The sequence below is a fragment of the Conger conger genome, chromosome 11 (assembly GCF_963514075.1).
Source record: "Conger conger chromosome 11, fConCon1.1, whole genome shotgun sequence".
NCBI classification, from domain to species: Eukaryota; Metazoa; Chordata; class Actinopteri; order Anguilliformes; family Congridae; genus Conger; species Conger conger.
This window is the reverse complement of record NC_083770.1, coordinates 26,468,747-26,491,177: the sequence shown is the minus strand read 5'-3', so window position 1 is coordinate 26,491,177 and position 22,431 is coordinate 26,468,747. Positions and strand designations below refer to the sequence as shown.

General features: G+C 41.9%; 1 protein-coding gene across 2 annotated transcripts in view; it reads right to left on the bottom strand.

Annotated features, from left to right (window-relative positions):
- Nucleotides 1-21,634, bottom strand: part of tcf7l1b (transcription factor 7 like 1b) — a 43,651-nt gene extending 22,017 nt beyond the window's left edge. Inside the window, exons 1-3 of one of the 2 annotated variants that reach the window (XM_061260872.1) lie at nucleotides 20,542-21,634; nucleotides 20,320-20,392; nucleotides 20,076-20,203 (exon numbers count right to left, since the gene is read on the bottom strand). In XM_061260872.1, the coding sequence (XP_061116856.1) occupies nucleotides 20,076-20,203; nucleotides 20,320-20,392; nucleotides 20,542-20,727 (387 nt within the window). In that variant the 5' untranslated portion in view covers nucleotides 20,728-21,634. The remainder of the gene's footprint in view (nucleotides 1-20,075; nucleotides 20,204-20,319; nucleotides 20,393-20,541) is intronic. The other variant, XM_061260873.1, reaches the window with a different exon arrangement.
- Nucleotides 21,635-22,431: the final 797 nt, after the last annotated feature.

The following is a 22,431-nucleotide window of genomic DNA, read 5'->3' as shown; positions in this document are numbered from 1 at the left end:
ACATTGTAAGTGTCCATTAGTACATAAACGGGTGAAGTTAAGTGACTGCGACAGGGTTAGCCCCTCAGCTTGCTGGGTTTCTATTGTGACCTAACTGCTCATCCTGCACTCTCATTCACAACTTTAAAAAAAGAGAAAAAAAAAGAATGGGTCAAAGGTCAGCCATCCAGAGTGCAAGGGTATCCATGGCAACATGGCCTATTTAGGCCAGGCACATAGGCCTCTTCACATGCTCTTGTACACAAAAGAGCTATTAGCGCAAAGAGGGAGAGAGAGGGGAAAGCGAGACTGTACAGGAGGCTGTGCAAGGGACGGTTGGAGAAGGGTGGAGAAAACCCCTTTCGAAGGCTCTCAACCAATAGGTGACAAGCTGCATAATTAAAAATCCATCTAAATCCTGTATCTGGACATTCATTAGTGGCCCACGTCCTCTCAGCCACCACTTCAGCAGATGTTTCTCAGGAACTTGACCTGCAGTGATGTCATTTTCTTCACTGATCATTATCAGTTAACAAAATCCCATTCTCACATGCCACACGCATCAGAATTAAGAAACCGGCAATTAAGTTCTCTTTAGCCTCCAGGTTTAAATAAATATTATTGAATATAATTGCTTTCAAAAACTGCAAAGCTTACAAAAAGCATTTATCTGTGAAAATGGCCCGATGATGTTTAAATTTTGACCATACAACATCTTTCCCAGTAAATTTATGTGGGATAAAATAATTTCACAGAAATGTACTAGGAAGATTAGTGTAGACAGCATTTCATATTTGTCCAATGTGATTTTTCTTTCCCTTACAAGATTAAACGTTTTAAATGGTCAGTATTAGTATGTCTGAAAGATGTTCATCACTGTGAGAGATCAATCCTTTAATTAAAGCTAAGATTACTTGGAAAAATGGAAAGCAAAAGATAGTTAAAGGCTTTGATGTGTAAATTAAATCTAATTTTAGTTACAAAAAGTCCATAGTTAAAGAAAATTTGCCAAATAAATCAACATATCAGCGCCGTATGAATCATACAATCATGTACTTATATAAATAAAGAATAATAAATAATAAAGAATAATCGTCTAAATAAGCCTACAATTTGTGTGGTTCTATTCAGACTCAATTAAAAAAGGCACCTAGCACTTAGCATGCACATGCTAATTGTTAACTGCAATACCATATTTTAGGTAAACTTGACAAAGAAATCTGTTGCTCTGTACAACTAAAAAGTACAACAACTTTTTTTAAATTCAACAACAAAATTACAAATCTAATTTTGTATCTTATGCCATATGAAATAGAATAACCATAAACCTTTCTTTTGCAGTACATTCTGACATTTCAATCATTTCATCCTTTTCAAGGAGAATCTATTCGGTGGATTATGTTCCGGACATGACATGATCCTGAATTCCTGCCTACCGTGGATTGGATACAGTGCTCTTAGCGCAGATTGAATATGTCTTTTTAAATGAAGCGCAGCATTGTTCTAATCCCGTTTCGTTTCTTTTACGGGCCTCCATTTCAATAAGACGTGGTTTAGGGAGGGGGGGGGGGGGGGGGGAGAGAGGAAGCACTCTGCAAAGTCGTGCTGGAACAAAAGTGAAGAATAAGTGAGCTATTGTATTATGGAACACAACAGCAGGTCAAATAAAATCGTATGTATAATGAGAACCACAAGAAAATAATCAGGCTTCTGGCAGGAGTCCCTTGTTCTCATACTGAGAAGGCGGCGGCCATGCTCCTTAAGTCAATTACAAGTCAGTTATGCGGTTCTCTCTACCTGGGTATCTGGTTACAGTTCTGATGGGCATCTCTGGGAAACAAGCATGGCCCGAGTTTTACAAGGCTGTCCTAAATTAACCCATGCCGCTCCCATTCCGCCACACACCTCGGACAAAACATTTGTCTTCATTGTCACCTCTTGCAGTTACATATACGGCCGAGGGGAAGCTCCGGTCTCAGCCCAGGAGCTTCTGTTCACACTGACATTCACTGACGTTTAGCCTCACGCCTCTTCACCATTCACTCCAAAATCCTGGTTGCTGATTAAATGTTTGGCTGGATGCCTAAAGTCAACTTCAACTGATAAATAATAAAATGAAGGGGGGGGGGGTTGCTGGTTACCACCAGCAGACTGTCAGAGAAGTTGCACCTCACATCCTAATCCTACCCATTTTCTAACACTCATCTCCACAATTTGGCCAAATAAAGACCAAATGAGGTACCAATAAAACTCAGCTTGAGACAAAAAAAGATTGCAGTGTGATTTTTTTTTTCTTTTTTACAGGTTGAAACTGATGGGCCATGCCCCAAGCTAGGAAAAACCCTGTATTGCTAAAACATAATTAGTTAAATACCTTGGTGTAATAAATACAAATATAAAGCAAGAGGTAAAAATCTGAAATAAACTTAAACTTTTTTTCCTGAAAAAGGAAAAATAAATTTGTCCCAGAGCAAATATGATCTTATGGCACTCTGAAGGCTGCCAACTCAATAATAAGCATTCTACAAACCGAAGGCACACATGCACGCGTGCGCACACACACGCACACACACTTTTTTCCAGTTCTTTTCCAGGGGCTGATAGCAGCAGGAGGGCAAGAAGCGTCTTAAAGAAAAAGTCAGTTTAAAAAAGACAGGCGAGTGGGTGGGTGGGGGTGTAAAAAAAGGGGGAAAAAAAGGTTTAAATTGAACACATTTGTTTCTGCTCCCACATACCACGAGTCTTATGAAAACAGAGGGCTGATTGTACTCACTCCACAACCCCCCCTCCCCACTCCCACTCACCCCCTTACCAGCTCCCCCCTGGTCCTCAGAACCCCCTCCCCCAGCCACAGCTGCCTACAGATGCCTCCTGTGTTTGTACTGAGACCATGAACAGGCCCAAATCTCAGGCCTAAATCCACAGCCTGCCTCTGCACAGTTTTACTGTCCGACATCCAATCTACATGTCAGTCCCTATAAACAAACCCCCCCCCCCCCAATACGGTTAACCTCAGGAACAGGAGAACAGGAGGGGCAAAGGCCTGTGTAATGCCCACACTTCTATATCAAAGGCTATGAGAACATTTCTGCTGCACAAGTTCCCATGTTATGTAGAATGGCAAAGAAGAATGGAGAAAATCCTCCAAGTTACGTGACAGTCTATGACATTAAGTTGAGCTGCAACATTAGTGCGTTGGTGATTGGTACAGAGTTACTAGCCTAGCCTTTAGTGAGATGCCTAGCCTTTAGTGACTGACTGAACAGACACGTACATTTGAAAATTAATATCCTGTCACAGCATGATGCACCCCGGAAAGGTCTGGCCCCCACATCCTAACCTTTGGTATATATTTAGTCAGTGGAATGAAAAAGATAGTTTAACAGCTTAAAGAGAAGCACGGGTACTCCTCTAAACAAACACTGACACACACAAAATGCTACACCGTTCAATCCCTGCCCCTTCCAATGCAAAATCCATTAATTCCAAAAACATGCGTCTTTAGGAGGGAGGTAGAGCAAATCGAGAAAGGGGTCAGGCGGTCCCCCACCTCTTCAAGGTTCACTAAGTAGCCTGAGAGAAAAACAATGAATCTGAAAAACATATGCAGAGCCCTCTCCTTCCTCGAGCACATTAACCCCCCCACCCTCTCGCCACTTATCGTCAATGCTGTGTAAAAATGCTTTTCAGACCGTGTCGACAGTGGCCGGGGTTAAGATGAAATTGACTGAGATGATTACCATTGAAAGTTGACGATCTGCTCAAAAAATTTGTATAGCTCAAAATCGTCACCGTGTGAAACGAAATAATCCATTTCACCTGGCCGTAGCCCATGTGTTCCTAGAGGATTTTGGGGGGTGCCAAACACGCGGTGCCTGGCAACACTGTGAACCTCGAGAAGACGGCCAGAAAATCCCAGAGTTCAAGCTGCAGAAGGAAGGCAGACGTCCATTTGATATATGTCCTCCCATAGAGTACAGTGCGCACACCGTATAATTCTGAACAGAGAGCAGGCATTTCCACATAAAACAGTTGATTCAGCACTATTTTTTGACAGGCCCAAGGGAGACAGTGAGAGACTGTTGTTTTTACATGACGGGGAAGAATGGAGGTGGGAGGGCAGAAAAAGCACAAAAGGAGAAAAGTTGACTTTGACACAAACGGGCACAAACGCATGCCATGCTCACATTAGCCGAAAGTTAACCCCACCTCCAGAAAAACACCACAATCACCGCGTTTTGTTTGACTGCAAGAAAAGAAACTGTTCTGGGGCGGGAGAAAGTGCTGGGTGTGTGTGTGTCTGTGTGTGTGTGTGTGTGTGTGTGGGGGGGGGGGGGGGGGGGGGTTGCACAGCAAATATCAGATTCCCAGGGATCGAGCTTAGAGGAGGCCCCAACAAATTATACTCCGAGTGTGGAGGAATGCAGAAGAGGCGGGGAAAAAGGCCCTTTAGGAATAGAGCCTACAGACTGATAAAAAAGTTTCACAGTATCAAAAATGAATATATTCATCACTTTTATTAATGTATGGTGGGGGATATGAAAGACAGAGAGAGCAGAGTATACATTTTTCCAAACGAGTGGATTCTTCCCTAAACCCCAAAACTACGTGAGACCCCCACCAGCAACAAACCTCTTCCGAATCCAAGTCTCTCCCTCCTGCAAACAATTAGAGATGGCCTGGGCAGTGCGAGTGTGTGTGTGTGTGTGTGTGTGTGTGTGTGTGTGTGTGTGCGCGCGCGCTCGTGCGAGCCTGTGTGTGTAGGAGAAGGGAAGAGAAAAAGAGGGGAGCTTGGTGCACAATTACAGAAGGGATTTATGGCCTGAGAAACAATTTATAAATCACAGCGCCTGGGCTAATGTGATCCAGATTGTGCTCCATGCAGCTGCAACTGGGTCTCCGTGAAACTGCATAATAAAGTTGACTGCAAAAAAAATCTGCTTTTCAGAGATGTTGAAATTGTGGGTGGTGGCCAAAAGGGTGGGGGCTTTTGGAGCACAGAACTGGAGGTGTTTGGGACAAAAACATTCCAAGCGGCTGAGTGGTCCCATCCCTTTTTTGTACAATCTTTCAGTGGATGTATGAAAGTACAGCAAGTGAAGCTATTCAGATCGCTTGAGAAAGGAGAATCAGTGTTGCTATAATGGTACAGGGCTACCAGAGCCAGCATGCTTGCAAAATAAAAAGGACACTTTGCCCAATATCACAGAAATTACATAATCCACAAATAAACACGCAACCATGCATCAATGAAGCAAACACAGCATTTCGCTGTACCTTTCCTGTTCATCCTTTGGATTGTAAACCTCAGTAATTAGCTAGCTAGTTAACATTACACAGCAAACACACAAAAATAATAGCCTAATAAATACAAAATAAAAAAGTAAATACACTCATTTTATTTTGGAGTTCTGTTGTTCATTTGCTGGATTTACATGGCAACACTCTGATGATTTGTTAGCAAGCTCCTTAGGTAGAAATCAGTGCAAGCAAGTCAGCTTGCCTCATTGTTAAGAAACTGATTATCTTGATTTGCATCCAAAGACAGCATTGCAATTGGGTCATGACCTACGTAAGCTAGGATGTTCTGCTTAGCAAGGAGTTTTAAAAGTTGACATGTTCTTTAAAAAAGTACATTTGGCTGACAGTCAGAATAAAGCTGACTAAGACCCTGTAAGATCATAACAATCTAGCTAATGCCTATTTTCATTTAAATAACTCAGTCAGGTTGTCTGCCTTGTGCACAACCCTCCATCAAGACAACGTTCAATTGTGCCATCTGTCAGTGAAACACAAACCAGTATAGCCATTTGATTGTGCAATGTTGAAATAATAAGCAGATTCCTGCTGTCATAAAGACTGTTTTAAAAAGTACATGTCATGTTGTGCGACTAGGAACGGCTGCCACCACCCCTCAACTGACAACAGCTCTAGCACACCAAATCCTTGGGGAATTTGGATTTTTGTGCTTGTATGTAATATGTGAGGGTATGTTCCTATTTATCACATACCCACATTTCATATAAATGACAAGATCCTGAATGGAAAAAAGAAAAAAAATCCACAGTACTCCCCTGACAACAAGATGCCATCAAACTGAAACTCATACGTAAAAAAAAAAAAAAAAAAAAAATGGAATACACCCCAGTGGCGTTTTAATGTGAGGGTGAGGGGTCACCAATGACATGCAATGACAGACGGAGCATAGCTAGGCAACAAGCAAGCGTATACACAGACAATCGCCAGGTCTGCCAAGAGCACACAGATCTAATGACAAGAGTTTCCGGTTTAAGTACGTCCCTGCATCGGTGATATAAATACCAGTCTATGCTGCAGCATCCACACTGGAAACAGGGCTGCAACAACACCGCAAAGGACATGCACTCCCACTTAACTTCAGAGCTTTGTCATTTTTCATTCAACCGCTTTTTGAGTGCAACACTACAGCTGGGAAAGAATCACGTTGACAGATGGAATCAGAAACCAGAAACAAGGTAAAAAGAGTTATTTTGTCATGGCCAGCTGTTGACCTTGGAGATAATGTGAATAAAACAAAACATAAACAAGCTCTCAGACATAAAGAAAAACCAATAAAGAAAACAGAGAACACCTGTCAGAAGTTTAGGGATAATGATGGAGATAAACGGCTTCTTGCGTTTTGTTCATTCTCAAACTAGCTTTAGCACTGGCAACCGATTGCCGCACACGCATGCTTGCACACAAAAAAAAGCTTACTAATTCACAAGCACTACTCCGTCATGCATGATTAAGAGCTGGCATGTAGAGGTGGAGTGCAGGGCAGTTGACCTCTGACATTCCTGGAATAGGTCAGGGGTCAGGTATACCTGTAGAAATTCAACTAAGGCAAACCACCATCTCAGATGACCCCAAGTTCACATGGTATGGTTCACCCGTACCTGAATACAGCCAGCGAGAATTAGATCTCACCCCCCTCTTACCCTGAAGGTTTGAGTTTAGAACTTTTGTGAAAGGGAGTACGAAAAGGGCCCACCGGTTTGGTGAACTCCAGTCTACAGGAATCTGAGCTTTGGTGCCCACTCAACCAACTGGGCCTGAACTCCGACCCCTCACCCCCAGGGGTAAACAAAGCTGTGAGTGACGTCTGAAACGGGGCCGTATCTGGAGAAAGTGTCTGGATGGGGCTCAACTGACCTATTAACTCTCGTGACAAGGTTTAGTGCTTCCCCCCCCCCCCCCCCCCCCGCTTCATTTCCCACAAAGAACAGGCACAAACCGTACATTAAAACAAACGGGTAGATCCGCTAATTTTGGGTCAAAGTCTTTAATCTCATTTATTTGCCAACAGCTACATATTATCCTAAGGCACAGAAAAATGTAAACTAATGAATTGCTTTATCCAGCTGACAGAAAGCATTGCAGTAATTACCTAAATGAGGGCTGTGGAGTTTCTGTAAGAAAACACTAATACACATTAATCAAGGCCTTGTTCTAAGCCAGGGACAATATAAGTAATAGCACTGAGGGGGAAGGAGGAGAAACGGTACCAAACGGCAAAGCCAGCACAGGAAAGTCATAATAAATAAAACCTCCCAATTTCATACACGTGTATTCATGTTCATATGCACGTCTGTATCTCTGCGCTTATCCCCCAAGGATTTGCGTTTCTGAGCCTGCGGACTTCAATGGACGCCTTGCAGCAAGAGTGCCGGGCGGAGAAGTGAGAGCACCGTAAACAACAACAAAAGGAGAGAAAGCGGAGAGAGCGAGTGTGTGGCGCGGTGGTGGTGAATGCGTGCCGTCTGCAGAATGCCTAAAAACGCAGTAGTATTTAAATCAGGCCAGGGAGGGACAGCGGGCGAAAGCATTCTGCAGCTCAGCTGTGCGACTATAAGCTGCTGCCCTGGGGTCTTTGTCCTGCCTTTCAGGCCAGTCTGAGCCACTGAAAGACCCTATTCATGGGCGCCGCTCCCCCTGCCAACACGCCCATACAGCCCCGGTCAACTCGGCCGAGAGCGGCTATAGAGCCTTTCCATTTCACACGAGAATCAGGCCTGCCCCCCAGCCTGCTTCAGGGATTTCCAATGGCAAGCCCTCCCAGCACACGGAAAGGCCAAACAAAAGGCTTCCACTGCCAACTCTGTATCAGAGAAACTTGATTAGATCAATTTAGAAGTTTCCCCATTTTTGTGTGGAAAAGGCTGGAGGAGAGGAGCTGGGGGATGGTGGGCTAGCACGGTGAGTTGGCAACTTGCGCAAGAAGCCCCCTAAACAGTCACGTTTGTGAAGATTTGTTCCGTACGCCAAAACTGCATGAGGGATTATCCCAATGCAGCAATGACAGGTATGGAATTTGCCATCCATCAAAGTGTATCTGGCTTTCCTTCCTTCTCTCCACCCTTCTCTCATTTCATCAACGTGCGCAATCTCTGCAGCCAAACAAACTTTAAATATAAGTATCATTAAAATACATGTTTTCAAGCTACAGCATCTATTCTCAAAGTCATTTTTTTTTTTTTACTAGCTTGATTCATATTGGAAATTCCCTTTGTCAAGAGCAAAAATAAATATAATTTATTATTATTTTTTTTAAATATTAAATTCCTATATGCACTGGCAAATCCAGGGGTATCCCATTAAAGTCCCAAAAGTGCCATGTAGTATAAATCTGATTTGTGCTTGTAATAAGAACTATACCCATGTATGATAGTATACATGTGCAGAAACCAGGCTAGAAATATAAGCCAACCTAAAGTTCACCTTTAGGCGGTATACACATTTCAGCTTCAAATCATGACAACCAGGAAAAAAAAATCCTTCCTTACCAAAAAAAAAAAAAACCCAGAAACAATGATTCACTACTGTCTTGTCTGACAAGCTGCAATCATAAAAGCAGGTAAAAAGAAGGAAGCTATAGACAGCAAAGAACTTGTGCCTGTGCTTTGACTGTAATTCAATCCGATTCACCAGAGAACATTGTGACCCTCTAACAAGTACAATTCATTGAGGTGATCTTGAGGTAGGTGAAAACGCTTGAGAAATGATGTGGGCACTCAGTAAAGAACAGGTATCCACTGACCTCTGGACATCCAAGTCAAAAAGCAAAACTGCATTTTTATAACCTGCACACCTTCACTCATGATCTTACATTAAAGACCAACTGAGTATATCTGTGGCCATTTAAACAAGCTACTGGTGCCGGGCTACTTATCAGAATGTCCCGGTTAAAGATTAAGATCCTTAAACAGCAGCAAGCACTCAGGACACCATTCCAAGGGAGTGCGCTTTTCTTGGCTCATTACCCCCTGCCAAAACATAATAACCTCCTTTTGTAAACCTAGAAGAATAACACTGCACTTTGTGTGGAACTGTGTGGTTTGAGACAAAGACGGGCTTCTTCAGCGACACCTCAAATTATGAGCCTCAGGAGCCAACACTGGTTCAGTGAACACACCTTATTTAAGAGGTAAACCTGCACTACAGAGCAGCCAGCCAACAACGTGGGTCAGGGGCGCGGCTATGCGAGCGCGTAGCCAACAGCATCACAGCAGAGGTAATTACCAGAAGCACATAGGACACAGACTCCCAGCTCTCTATGGTGCAGGACTGTGCTAAACTCCTGGGGACACCCAGGGGGACGTGCAGGAAAGAGGCATCATACGGCAACAGAGATCCACTTTGGCGGAAAGAACATAGCTGATTTACAACTTCAACAAGAGGAGCAGCTGTTCCACTCCATTAGCTACCCAACTGTTCAGAAACCGCTGCATTTCCTTACAACGAGGAGATTGGAAAAGCTTGGCATGCACTTATGAGGGCACAAAAGACTAATCCAAATCCCAGTGAGAATGTGAACATAATCAATCTCAGAGAAATTAGCAAAACAATATTGGTCACAGAGATCTCAGCTACAGTTCCTAGGTGTCTCGTCTACTAACTACCCTGTTCAATGAAAGCTTGCAGAGCAAATCATACGAGGCCCAGTCATTTTCAACTGCATCTCAAAGTGCAATGAAATCCTCAAGTCAAATAGTTCCAAAGTTTCCATTTGACTTGTAAATGAATAGGCAATGAAGTTCTGCTTCACAACAGATGCACTTCTCTGTGGGGGAGGAAAGACCTAAGATTAGATAAAAAATAAAAAAAATAAAAGAAGTCAGCAGAGCCTACAGGTCTGGAAGCTAGCCACCACGGGATAAGAACTGAGGTGAAGAGACGCCCATATCTCCCCCACTCTGTGCCCCCCACTCGATCCCCTCCACTCTCTCTCTCCTTCTCCCACCCGACCACTCTCCCTCTCCCTGCACCCCCTCAGCCCAGGAAGCAGTGACGGGAGAACTTTAACTGAAAACAGCTGTCTGAATACCAGACTGATGAAACCCTATTTAGTGGGGGGGGTTTTTTTCTTTCTTTTTCACCCCACCAACCCCCCAAACTGCACAATCAGGTTTTATTAACGGGGGGTGAAGCATTTAGTGTACGGCTTAAGTGAGTTGTTGTTTCATAAAGTGAAAGAAAAACACTTGAGCACGTGAGGGCAGCACATGAGCACAGAGTCAGAGTGCAGAGGCTACGCTGTCATACCCCGCCAGCCCTCATCAATCAGCCACCAGCCTTATCACCTGGGAACCAGATTGATTACTCCAGCCCCTCGCACACAAGGGGGCTAAACTTACATGGGGACGGGGGCTCCAGTCCAGCTCTGGAGAAACTCAATAAAGACCACTGCACCTCGCGGAGGTCGGCCTTCGAGGGCACGCAAGGGCCAACTCCAACCCAGCCCCCTAAACGCAGTCCTTTTCAGGTTCCATGTTTGTTTTGCAAACACAATTTTAACTTCAGACTTGATCCTCATTCTGAAGCGCAATCATTCTGGTTTAGGAAATATACACTTAAAGAAGGCTTGCACCGCTTATGTTGAGTTGAGCTCATGGCATTTTGAGTTTTCCTCCAGGCAGGAAAGGCAGATATAGAACTGTATGGAGAATGCGATGCCACAGAGGTTTTTCAGAATTCATATCACGCAACTTTTTAAAAAAAGAAATCAACTTCCAAAAATACAACAAATGACAAGCTTAAAGTACTGAGCTGTGAAATAAATCAGTGGCAGCAGAGAAGTGAAACTTGACCAAAGCTAAAACTGTCCGTGATACGAGTGCTCAAACCAAAAAAAAAAAGTTAAATCACACAACTCGTACACACGGGTGTACTGTTGGGAAATGGAAATGGAAAGTTAACTTCTCCAATGTCTGGACTGTTCCCATAGCAACATAGGTCTAGGATAATCCAGAAGGAATAGCTGTCAAATCAGACTTTAATAGCTATATAAAATAAATAAATACATTTTTAAAGAGCAGTACAATGTTGGGGTTGTGCCCAAGGTGGAAGTGGCATGTCATATAAGGCTGCTTTTTCCTGCATGTAAAAGCCCAATAAAGCAAGCCCAAAACCATCTTATTCCAGAATATTTCAGTTGTGGCTTCTTTCTTTAAAACAAAGGGAAAACTAAAAAAAAAATTGATTTTGGCAATGGTGCATTGGGTGCCTTTGAAAAAGAGATTCCTTTCATGGAAAGTATCAGCATAATAAATCTTGTCATGTGTGAGACAATGTAGAGAGATATGATTTTCCGTCACAAGTCAGTTCTATTTGTGATTTTATAGACACTGTCTACAGTGATAGGAAAAAGACATAACACATGGAGTTTCCATTTAATATTACTGTCTAGATTATCACCAATTAGTATACGCTAATCAAGCCTGCACTGAAGAAGAACATTTGCAATATGACTAATGTTGGAAAACAAATATTGTAAAAAAACGATCAATTTCAGACACCACTAAAATGTAAAGGCTCCGTTGAGAGATTGTCCATTAAAGACCCAAAACCAGTCTGACCTGCTGAGCCGTAATGGGATTCCTGATTTTAGATTATCCTTTTGGTCGTGCCTCACTAATACTGTGGCACCCTCATTCCACAAGCCATCTGATGCGGGCCTAGTTAGCAAAAGACATTGTGCTAGGCCACTACATGAAAAACGAGTTAAACCCAGCTATGTTCCAGCATGGCGTAGTTTAACTCAGTTCTATTACTGACACAGGAGTGCACTAGTGACCTTCATTGTGTGTAGGTAGGGACACTGACTTACCTGGGTAAACCTCTCCACATAAAAAAGGGAGTCAATTTAAACATGGTAATGCAGAGGTAGGTATTGGTATTGTATCTATTCGTCTCCAAAGTTCTTCTAACCTCCCCCACGTTAGTTTGAGAAATAAAGTACACTACAGCTTGAAAAACAAATTTTGCTCTGCTTCCAAGCCAAACCCGGCACATCTAAAAAGACACATCTTGGATAAACAAATAGATAAAAACACATATACACATATATTCATCTTGGCACTTCAAAGGGATTCATTGATGTCACAGTACGTAGGGAGAGCGGTGGTGGGGGCGGTGGGGGTGCATTCATTCCTCAAAGGGTGCTGAGATACCCCTGATGGGCCAGCTCTGGAGAAACCAGCGAGTGCTATAAACAGAATTTCTAATGGCAGGCGGGTGGGCTGGTGGGTAGGTGGTGGACTAGCTGGGGGTGGCGGGCGGCATTGACGCCAGCTCTTGCTTTCCGCAGAGACCAAACGGGGAAAGGGAGAACCAAAACTGGCACCGTTTCACATACTTCTAAACGTGCTATGAACAGAAATACACAAACAGCAAAGCCCTTTCAGGAGATCAGTTTAGCAATGAAACACCGGCGTCGCTGCTTGCCAAAATAGAAGCGGGCCGTTTGCTTTTCACCCCCGACCCCCCTAACTCTACAGGATAAAGGGGTACGCAAAGATTCCTGCCAAGGCAAAGGTCTTCACGTCCAAGATTCTGACTAGGGCACAGGGCCCTCTTTCCGCTCTTCTACTTCCTGTAATACTTCAAACACCCTTTATAAGCACGCAAAAAAAAACACAATCATAACCCTCCAGTCCACATGCTAATCTTTTGAATGATTAACTCATAACGAGCACGCGGCACCCAAACGCTGTGGACACAATGCCTGTTCCGGGGAATGCGGCACATCTAATCTGAGGGTAAACAGAGAATTTTGGGGTTAATTCAATGAAAAACAAAACGGGACAGACTGAGGGGGGGAGAGCATAGTGCCAGGCTATTTTAGTGAGGAGAATGTTTTCATCTAAAACAGTTCTGCCCCTAATTGAGAGCCACAAACCTTCCAACGTTGACTAATCTGTGTGAAGTCGCAACCGTCTAACACTCTTCCCTTCACAAAGAGCTGATAAATTCATCAGAATTCTGACAGCCACTAGACAATGGCATGCGTTAATCACCTCTGACACTGCTGTCCTCAGCCTCATCCATAACCACCATAACTCATAAGTCAAGAGCCAACCAGCCGTTTTTCTACCATGTCGAAAAAACCAGTAACGAAGGAGGAGAGGGAACGAGACTGGGTTTTGCTCAACAATAATCTTCAGAGCCCTATTCCAGGACAAAGAGTGCACTGTGTGCAATGGCACAGTGCATTCCTTGCACACCTCTCGAAGATCCTGTATTTTATTTGAGCTTTCGGTTTTGAGTTTGCACAATAATTCTTTTTTTTTCCTGAGGAACTTACACCATTTGCTTTCTGTCTTACTCTCACAACGGGTACAGCGTGACTTATCAGAATTATTTTTGCAATCCAGATGTTATTAGTCCTTGACCTACTTGCAAATGCAATCTTAGTGGAGGAAAAAAAAAAAGTTCAGATAGAGCAACTACATTAATGTGGATTTGTGTGCCCTTACAGAAAAATCCTTTTCATAACACATTAAAACTTGGTTAAAAATGTAAAGCCCGTGTACACAAGTCGTTTACGAAAACATTCGCTCGCTAACTTTCAGATTTCCTTTACCGCCTCGCACAGCAGTAATGTTGCTGAAATTAAAGCTCTGGACAATGTTCCTTCTGTGGCAGGGGGAGCTCAGCAGCACCCCTCCCTCCTCCCTGCCATCCCTACTCCGACTGCTGAGTGCATGGAAAAGGCTCTGCCTGTTGACAGGACTGCTTTCCCGAACACTGTTTGTTTACGCAAGGAGAGGTCCTTTTATACTGCAGGACAATGCCACTGTTTACTTTGCATTGTCTCCAAAGTCTTAAAATACCGAAACCCAGCAGAAAGAGTGGAAAAACAGTTAAGCGTCAGACAGACGCACACGTATGTATAACGATTTGACGTGTTCAAACAGCATTGTTGCGTGATTTCTCCCTGTCCCTGTGCCATTTCCCAGCCCTCTCCACAACCTTAGCATTGGGAGTCAGCGCTCTAATTAGTATTTTGGGTGAGGCCTACTTGTTTGGGTGCCCCGTGAAAAGCACCGTTTATAGAGCTTACCTGGGCCCACCGCACAATACATGGAGTTACTATCCTAGTTTACTAAAAACTCAGGTCCTGTTAAAAAAAGCCACATTCATTAAAATGCAGCTAGGGTGAACTGTACCTGTTCACTTCTTTCATCACTTAATTAATGGATGTCCACAGACAAAGACAAAGTGTGTTCAAATAGTATTATTAGAATTTATTATTTCTAGATAATGTAAGAAAGAAACACTAGCATTACCTATCATCACCAAGTGCACCTAATCTCCAACCTCTAAACAAGCAGGGATCACCGCATATTCCTCTTGACATCTCTGACAAGTCAAACCCTTTGGCAAATGGAGGATGTTCGCTTTCATAGTCAAGGCAAAAAGGAAGGCTTAAGTCTTCATCCCACCAATGAGAGCCTGGTGAATAGTCCTCACAAAAGCCAAGACTACACACACACAAAAAAAGTTCCTCTTGAACTCTCGATGGATTACCCAAGAATTTCAGCATGGAGCAGGCAGTAAATAAATTATGGGAATCCCCTCCCCACCCCCCACATTTTTTTTTCGGTACAGAACTCCAATTGCAGAGCTGTTTGTTAGTACAACTTGAAGTGGGTGTTACCGCCTCATTAAACGTAAACGCAAGTTTTACAAGCTGCAATATGAAGTTGTGTATCACTATTCTGACAGAAATGACCCTCAGTATTTGGTTCAGTGAATACTTGTTTACTTTTAGTTGGTCCATTTAAAAATACAATTAAATGTGCTGCAGTTAAGCATAATACGGTTCTAAGAGCAACAATACAAAATGCAATGAAACATCACTTTCTTTCCACCATTGAAGGAAAATCCCCAGGTATCATTAAGAGCAGAATCTCTTGACAATGAAAGCTGTCGCTCTTCTGACGGACACACAATATTACTTTCATGATTCTAGTTTGTTACTCAGCTGATGAAAGGCCAGAAGAAGGTGTTGTCAACGGAAGGGTCCTAGGGACTCTTAATAAAGCTCCACTGGGAGCAGAAACTAATCTCTCTCACTGACAATCAGACATACGCCAAGGTTAGAGTTACATGGAAAACACAGAGCCAGGATCTTGAGCGGAAACTGCCGTCTGCGCACACACACACACACACACACACACACACACACACACACACACACACACAGCACAAATATGCACACATTTAATTTCAATGAAGTGGTAAACCTCCAATATCACAGAAATACATATATTTTTGAACTTTAGGATCTCTACACACATTGAAATCATGCCTTGCTTAAAAAAAAAATGTTTGAAAATGCAATCGCACAGTTATAAAAACAGACTTTACTGGGCACTAATTAAACTGACAAGAGAAAAAAAGGCCAGACCCATAGTGCATTTACAGCTAGATTGTGTTTACATTCCTTACTCTGCACCCACAGGTACTCTAAACATTTCCTGTTTAAATTTTGTAACAGGACAGTTTCTCCTTCTTTCAGTCGTGAAGGAGCTTCAAAAAATTATATTGTACATTTTCTGGCCATTGTGCAGCGAGGAGGACAAAGTTTGATTTTTGAGGTTTTTGTTTTCTCCAAAAGGACACATGCATTCGAGGTTGCAACAGAACACTGTTAAAAAAAATAATACAAAAACAATTCACCTATTCAAACCTGGGATGCCATGCCTAGGTTTCCTCAACTGCAGCTGAAATGTTTATTGCACGACATAAGTACTATTCTTCCACACTAACGGTACAAAATTTACTGCTTGAGAAAGAGTCGGCATCACGCCAGAGGGCCCCAACTTTTATGCCTTTGGAGCTTTCAGTATAGAATGCAACCCCTCACAACCCCCTCCCCACCACCCAACCAACCCCCATTCATATTCTGTACAGAAACTGTCAAACTCGACAGTCAAGCCATTCTCAACTGTGTGAGGTTATGTGGCCGTTTCATGGATTAATATCCACTAGGCCAACAAAGACCACCAAAATTGTTTCGCCATCTAATTCAACCTCCACAGCACATGACATTCTCCAAGCTGGGAAACCCTTACAGAAATCCTCTCAGTGGAGAACGGCGCAAGTAGCCCAGGGTAAATCATAGCATGCAGCACATTAATAAAAGTCAGCCCTTTTGGCTTTGCTTGCTAGATTCATGGAGAGATCGGCTCATTGCTGGAGATAACTGTAGAAAGGGAGCTTATTAAAACAAGGCCTACATAAAGAACAATATTCTTTTTCTAAAGTGAATCTTTACCAATTTATTTTTTCTTTTTCAGTTTTCTCTTCTGGGGTAAAGGCTCAATTGCAGCTCAATCTGCTGATTGGGCAAGCATCACACCATTACATACTACTTGCTTTGTAAATAACCAGAGTATGTGGCAAGCCATGGTCCTCCTATGTTATTTTCTTTAATAGGGCATACTGATTGACAGGACAAGACAATCTATCCAATCACCCCCCCCCCCCCCCCCCAAGCACCAGTCTCCCTCAACCAAAGTCTTTGGACTGACCAAACAGCTTTATCAATCCTTCTATGAATGACAACATAAGCTATTTTAATCTATTTTCTACTTTTTGTGGACAGTTCTACTCTTTTTGCAAGTTCTTTTTATTCAAACAATGCTAGAGCAGAGAGATCTTTGCTCCACCCTGCTATAAGAGAGGTCACTGAGGAATACTAAGGGACCACGGCAGGGTTCACCGAAATGTTGTTCTTTGCCTCACAAAGATAAAAATCCCCAGTTCTCCTATTCACCATCACATTTTCCATCCGTACCTCCAGCAAGAACTACAACAAGAAGCCGAGAATCTGGATTTGTTTTGGGACTTCCAAACAGCTCGACAAAAGGAGGCTCTCAAAACTGACAGCCCCTGAAGAAAATGAACAGAGTTTTTGATAACCCTGACCTTTTGATTATGACACAGAAAAATAGAACCAGAGATTTACAAGGGACAGACTATAGCCTACAAAAAGAATAGCAATTTCAAAAATAAAAAAGCACAGTGACAGGTATGAGAAAGGCTTCTTGCAGACATTCTGTGCAGCAATCAAAATTTGTATCTACAAATTATCTGCAAGTGACTCAAGATATGGCCACTTCTATAATAGCTATGTGAAAACTAGGAACATGCCAAACATATCCATCTGGTATGAAGGCTCCCAAGACAGTTGAAATGAAGCAAGAGTGAAAATCCAAGCACGCTACTTAAAGGAATTACAGTGTGCTTATTGGCTATCCCCACAAAACACCTATAGCTTAAGGAACAAAAGAGGATCCCCACACTGGCATGCACCTTGTGTGTAGAGAGTGGCCATTAAGTTAATGAGCCCCAATGGAGACCTCCAATGAAGCCATCAAGCGCCTGCTCAGAATAACAATGGCCGACTAACGCCTCTCTAATTGAATGGAGGGTATAGGGAGAGAGAGCGAGTTGGTTTGGGCCGGTGTAAAGAGAAAAGCAGAGGTTGGGTGGGGGGGTCATTCTGGTCTCATTTGCTTTTCAGTCTAACGCTTGGCTGGTTCCAATCAAATCACTTGCTTTTTGGGGTGAAAGAGAAGGACAGGGGGATGGAAATGGACTCTAAACAATATAATTCCATTAGCTAGTATTACAAAGAAGTCCCCAAGTTGTATGAAAATACTGATTTCAATGTAAGATGGACTAATGTTGTTGGCCAGTTTCAAGTGCAACATTCTATCCACCCAAACTACATTAGCACAAATTATTTTTGCAAGTAATAAAGTTTTTTAAAGTTGGTATTTCAACTGTACAATACAGTTTTAACTGTAGAGGCTGACATCTGAATCTCACATCAAAGTTTCTTCAACCTTGCCAATTGTAAGCATGTATCCACTCCTTGTTAAATCCCATTAAGAGAGTTCACAGGTGTGCTCAAAAGGGGTGTTTCCTTTCCAATGATGAACACGCAAAAACAACTACACTCATCACAAAGAACATTGGGGTGGTAAAATAGTCTCTTCTGACAGGAACAATAGAACAATGCAATTGCTATGATATTTCTAACCCTGTTCTAAAGCCCATTTTATTTTATTTAAACTAATATGAATCTCAATTGCTTACATTTACATACCACAGCATTGGATAGTCTAACCAACATTGCTGCAAACCAAAACATTTTTTTTGCTGCAGTGTTCCTATTTCTTTTTTTTTAATAATGTATTTATTTTGTAGGGGTAACGTGCCTTCTTCATTTCAAGCAGCATATTGAAACATTCATTAATTTCAGAAGAATGATCACACATCTACTGTCAAATTATGTGGTTCTATCTAATTTGTGGTACTGTGCAACTAAAAATTTACCGGTTGGTCTTCATTACACTAATTCAAGACCAAGATCTATTATTTTTCATTTTAATTTCCTCTTCTCTACCTGGCAAATAACTTTTTTTAAATAACACATTTTATTCAAAAAATGTGCATTGGCCACATGATCAGTTAATTTTCTTTTCAAGATGTTTTGACTGTGTGATAACATAAGTTCATTAAAATTAGTATTAGTATTATTTTCATGTGCGCTAAAACAATCATAGGTCAGTGGAGCCATTTATCATTTCCACAAATATTGACACAGGCAAATAGTTGTCAGTATTTCATTTCTGCCAAAGTGTGCTTGTCAAAATATAATTAAAAACAAGGCACTAGTATGCAAATAACCTAATCTGAGACTCAAAAATCTCAGACAAACAATGAAATATGAATTTTCATAGAATTTTAGATGGATTGTGACAACAATCTTGTATGCTTTATAATGCCCGTACCACAGCTTCATTTGGCGTATTGTCAAACTCATTAGATTTTTCACAATCTGCTGAGTAGACGCTTGAAGTAATATTAATATTTCTCTGCACATAGGAAAAGTCTGGCTGCAAGGACACCACAATTTGCACCAACCATAAATATTAGAAATATACTAATTTTCTACTCAAATAATAAGCCTGACAAAACTGCAAGATATTGCTGCAAAGCCGAATAATGTATGCCTTATCTGGGCGTCTTTCCAGCTAAATAGTAGGGTTAGTGGCCCCCTTGTTATCATAATACGCAATTAATTGTGTACACAGGGCAGGGATTCAAATCTCGGGAGTCCGATATCAATATTATAGTGTGTATATGCCCTCCATATGTCACACAACGGCTCAATTATTGATATACTCATGGAATTAATTTCTATAATTTGGTTAAATTGTCAGTTCCATTCCCAATGCCTAACTGAATGTCCACAATAAATGGCATTAATCAAATCATGTACACAGCTATGCCGTAATGCAAAAAAATAACGAAAAAATGTCAGTCCTTTAGACTCAGAATGCTTCAAGTGCAAAAAGCATGATATTTCTTCAACAAATCGAGATCTCCGTCCGTTTGTGAATTAAAGGAGAGGAAAGTTTTAAACTCTACCAAAGCCAATAGGAAATCAATGTCCACCCTTCCCTAGTCGAATGTCGCCCTTCAACAGACCAAACGCACTACTTAAAACATTTCCAACAACTTTGAATGATAATGAATGTGTCATAACAGGCTGCTAACTCGGAAAAAAAGACATTCTGAAATGAACAAAGGGCTGGTTACTCCTTGAGAGGCCACTTACAGGGAATATGGCGCTCTACTGCCAACTTTTTTAACGCGTGCCTGCAGAGTAGGCTATTTGACAGCGGAGGTAGCTAAATATGTAGCTTGGTCGCTGTGTGATTGTATTGGTTGTCAAAATGACAACAAATGCGTGCAGTTTATAAAATATCACTCACCGTTCTGGCGCTGGGGGATAGGGACCCGTTGGATAAGTATGGGTTGGTAAGATCTGGGATCATTAGAAACGGATAACCAGGATAATGGGGACTCTTAAAAAAGCCTCCATCTTGCTGTCTTCTTAATGCTTCAGGCAGAAGGGTATGGGAACCAAAAGGGAAAGAAGGAACAACATGGTGAAACAAAGGCTAACAGTGAGGAGAAATGTTAAATTGCAGCAAATAAGAAAAACAAAAATATTACCTTCGCTAAAGTAATCTCTGGTTTTCTCGTAACTTTCTGAGTCTGGTCTCGGCTGGGGACGCCTCTCTGCTTGCTGACACGCATAGCACGCAAATAAGAAGAGAACATGGAAATTAAAAGTTTGAGTATCGTTGTTAAAATAAAAGATTCAGCTTCAGTGGAAGAAAAAGAAAAGCCGTGTTTGTAAAAATGAAATTGTGTTACAATACCAAGGATTCTTACCTCAGAATCAGAAGAACTGCTGTTGTTTTCCGACTCATTCACTAAAGAGGATTTCACATCGTCCAAATCCCTCTCGGCCGAGACGTTCTCTGATATTTTTTCTTCTTGCTCCCCTTCATCTTTAAAGGAGATCATTTCATCGTTGGCCCCCAAGTCATCTCCGCCGCCTCCGTTAAGTTGTGGCATTTTGCAAGTAGATTCTCCTACTATCTCCCTCGAAAACAATAAAAAACGAGCCAATGCCTGTGTTGTACAATCCACTGGTTTGTTGCTGTTTAACTAAAGGAAATAGTGCTGTCCGCTCTGCCCACACTAGAATAAGCCCAAAACTGTTTTTGTCCGTTCCCACGGTTTCAGATCTTCAGTTTGAAACGCATAATAAAAATCTCCCACTTTCCATGGCTAAAACATGATAAACTTCCCATTAATCCACCAGATATATTTCGGTTATATAAACAAATAAATATTGCGCAAAATATAGTATTGACCGAAAATAATGGCAACTTTGTAAAGTTCGCGCTACCCGTCTTCTTGGCAGTTGCAATGTGTTTATGCTCCTTTATGCTCCGTCTGGGTCTCGAATAATGCAGCCTCAATCTTCTTCCCTGCAAGTTTCGGAGGTAGCAAACTGCAAAACAAACCACAATGAGCGAAACTCATAAACGATCGCAAAATCATCCCTTAAGGTCCATTGTTGTGCTTCAATTTGGATCTCGCTCTACGAGAGATCTACGATAGAATGAAAACCGATTCTGAAAAGTTCTGCGCCGTGGCTGCATGCATTGAAAACGCGCACGGAGATTAAAAAGTTTCTGCGATCAACTTTCCACCGGATTCCTGTCTGTTGTACGGGAGTTCCTATGCAAGTTTTGTATACGAGCCCGCGGAGTAAAGTTAACGTTCATTAGACTAGCACATGTTCAGCGACAGAATTCGAATGGATATGCTATCTATTGATAATAATGCATCGTTCGAATAAATGTAGGTCTGCCGTTCACTCCGCATCAGTCGACGAGGAATGTGCAGATATGTTAGTTCGCTTGCTGAAGTGCAAGGAAGAGGCAAGCTTGATTAGAATGCAGAGGAGGAGTTTGTGCTGAAAACCGACACTTCATTCACCACTGGTAAATGGGGGTATGTTTAAAGGAACAGTTGGGGCATGGAAGGCTATAGGCTATTCGTCAGAGTTGACATTGACATGGAACTGCACATTAAAATATTGCAATGTTCTTATCGAATATTTGCGCAATTAAAAATGGATAAACACGAATGTCACTTGCAAGTCGTTTAGACAGGCTGTAGTCTCGAAATTGATTGAAAAGACAGAGACCGTGGATGAATTATGGCGCCGAGTCGAGACCTCTGATCAGTGAACATGGACTGGTAAATTAAATTCGCTTCACATTATTCACATCACATAAGTGTTCAACAGAAGCGCATTTCTACGAATTGTTCATAGGGTGTCCAAAGAATGGGTTAATATACAGTTCAAAAATTGACCAAAGTGGACATAAATAATGAGCTATTATGCTATGCTATAACGTTCGGCTACTCATAACTGTGACAAGTTGATAGTAGCGACGGGTATGTGGTTTGGCGATAATATAACATTTATTTTTATGCATGTTGTCATTGTTGATAGTAAGGCTCATACAGGCCCTTACAAATATAGGATTCTGATTAATTGTAAGTTCCAGTAGTAAAACCTGTTTGTACACTGAAACATCTGGACATGTGCAATAATAACATTCCTGCGTGTCCAGGTAGTATTATGTTATTTGCTGGCTACCAAATAATGCATCGGTATTATTTCATTTACAGTGTGGCAGCATACTTGACTTTCGCATATTTGCCTTGTACTTTTTATTTCATAGTTTCATAGTGAAACGA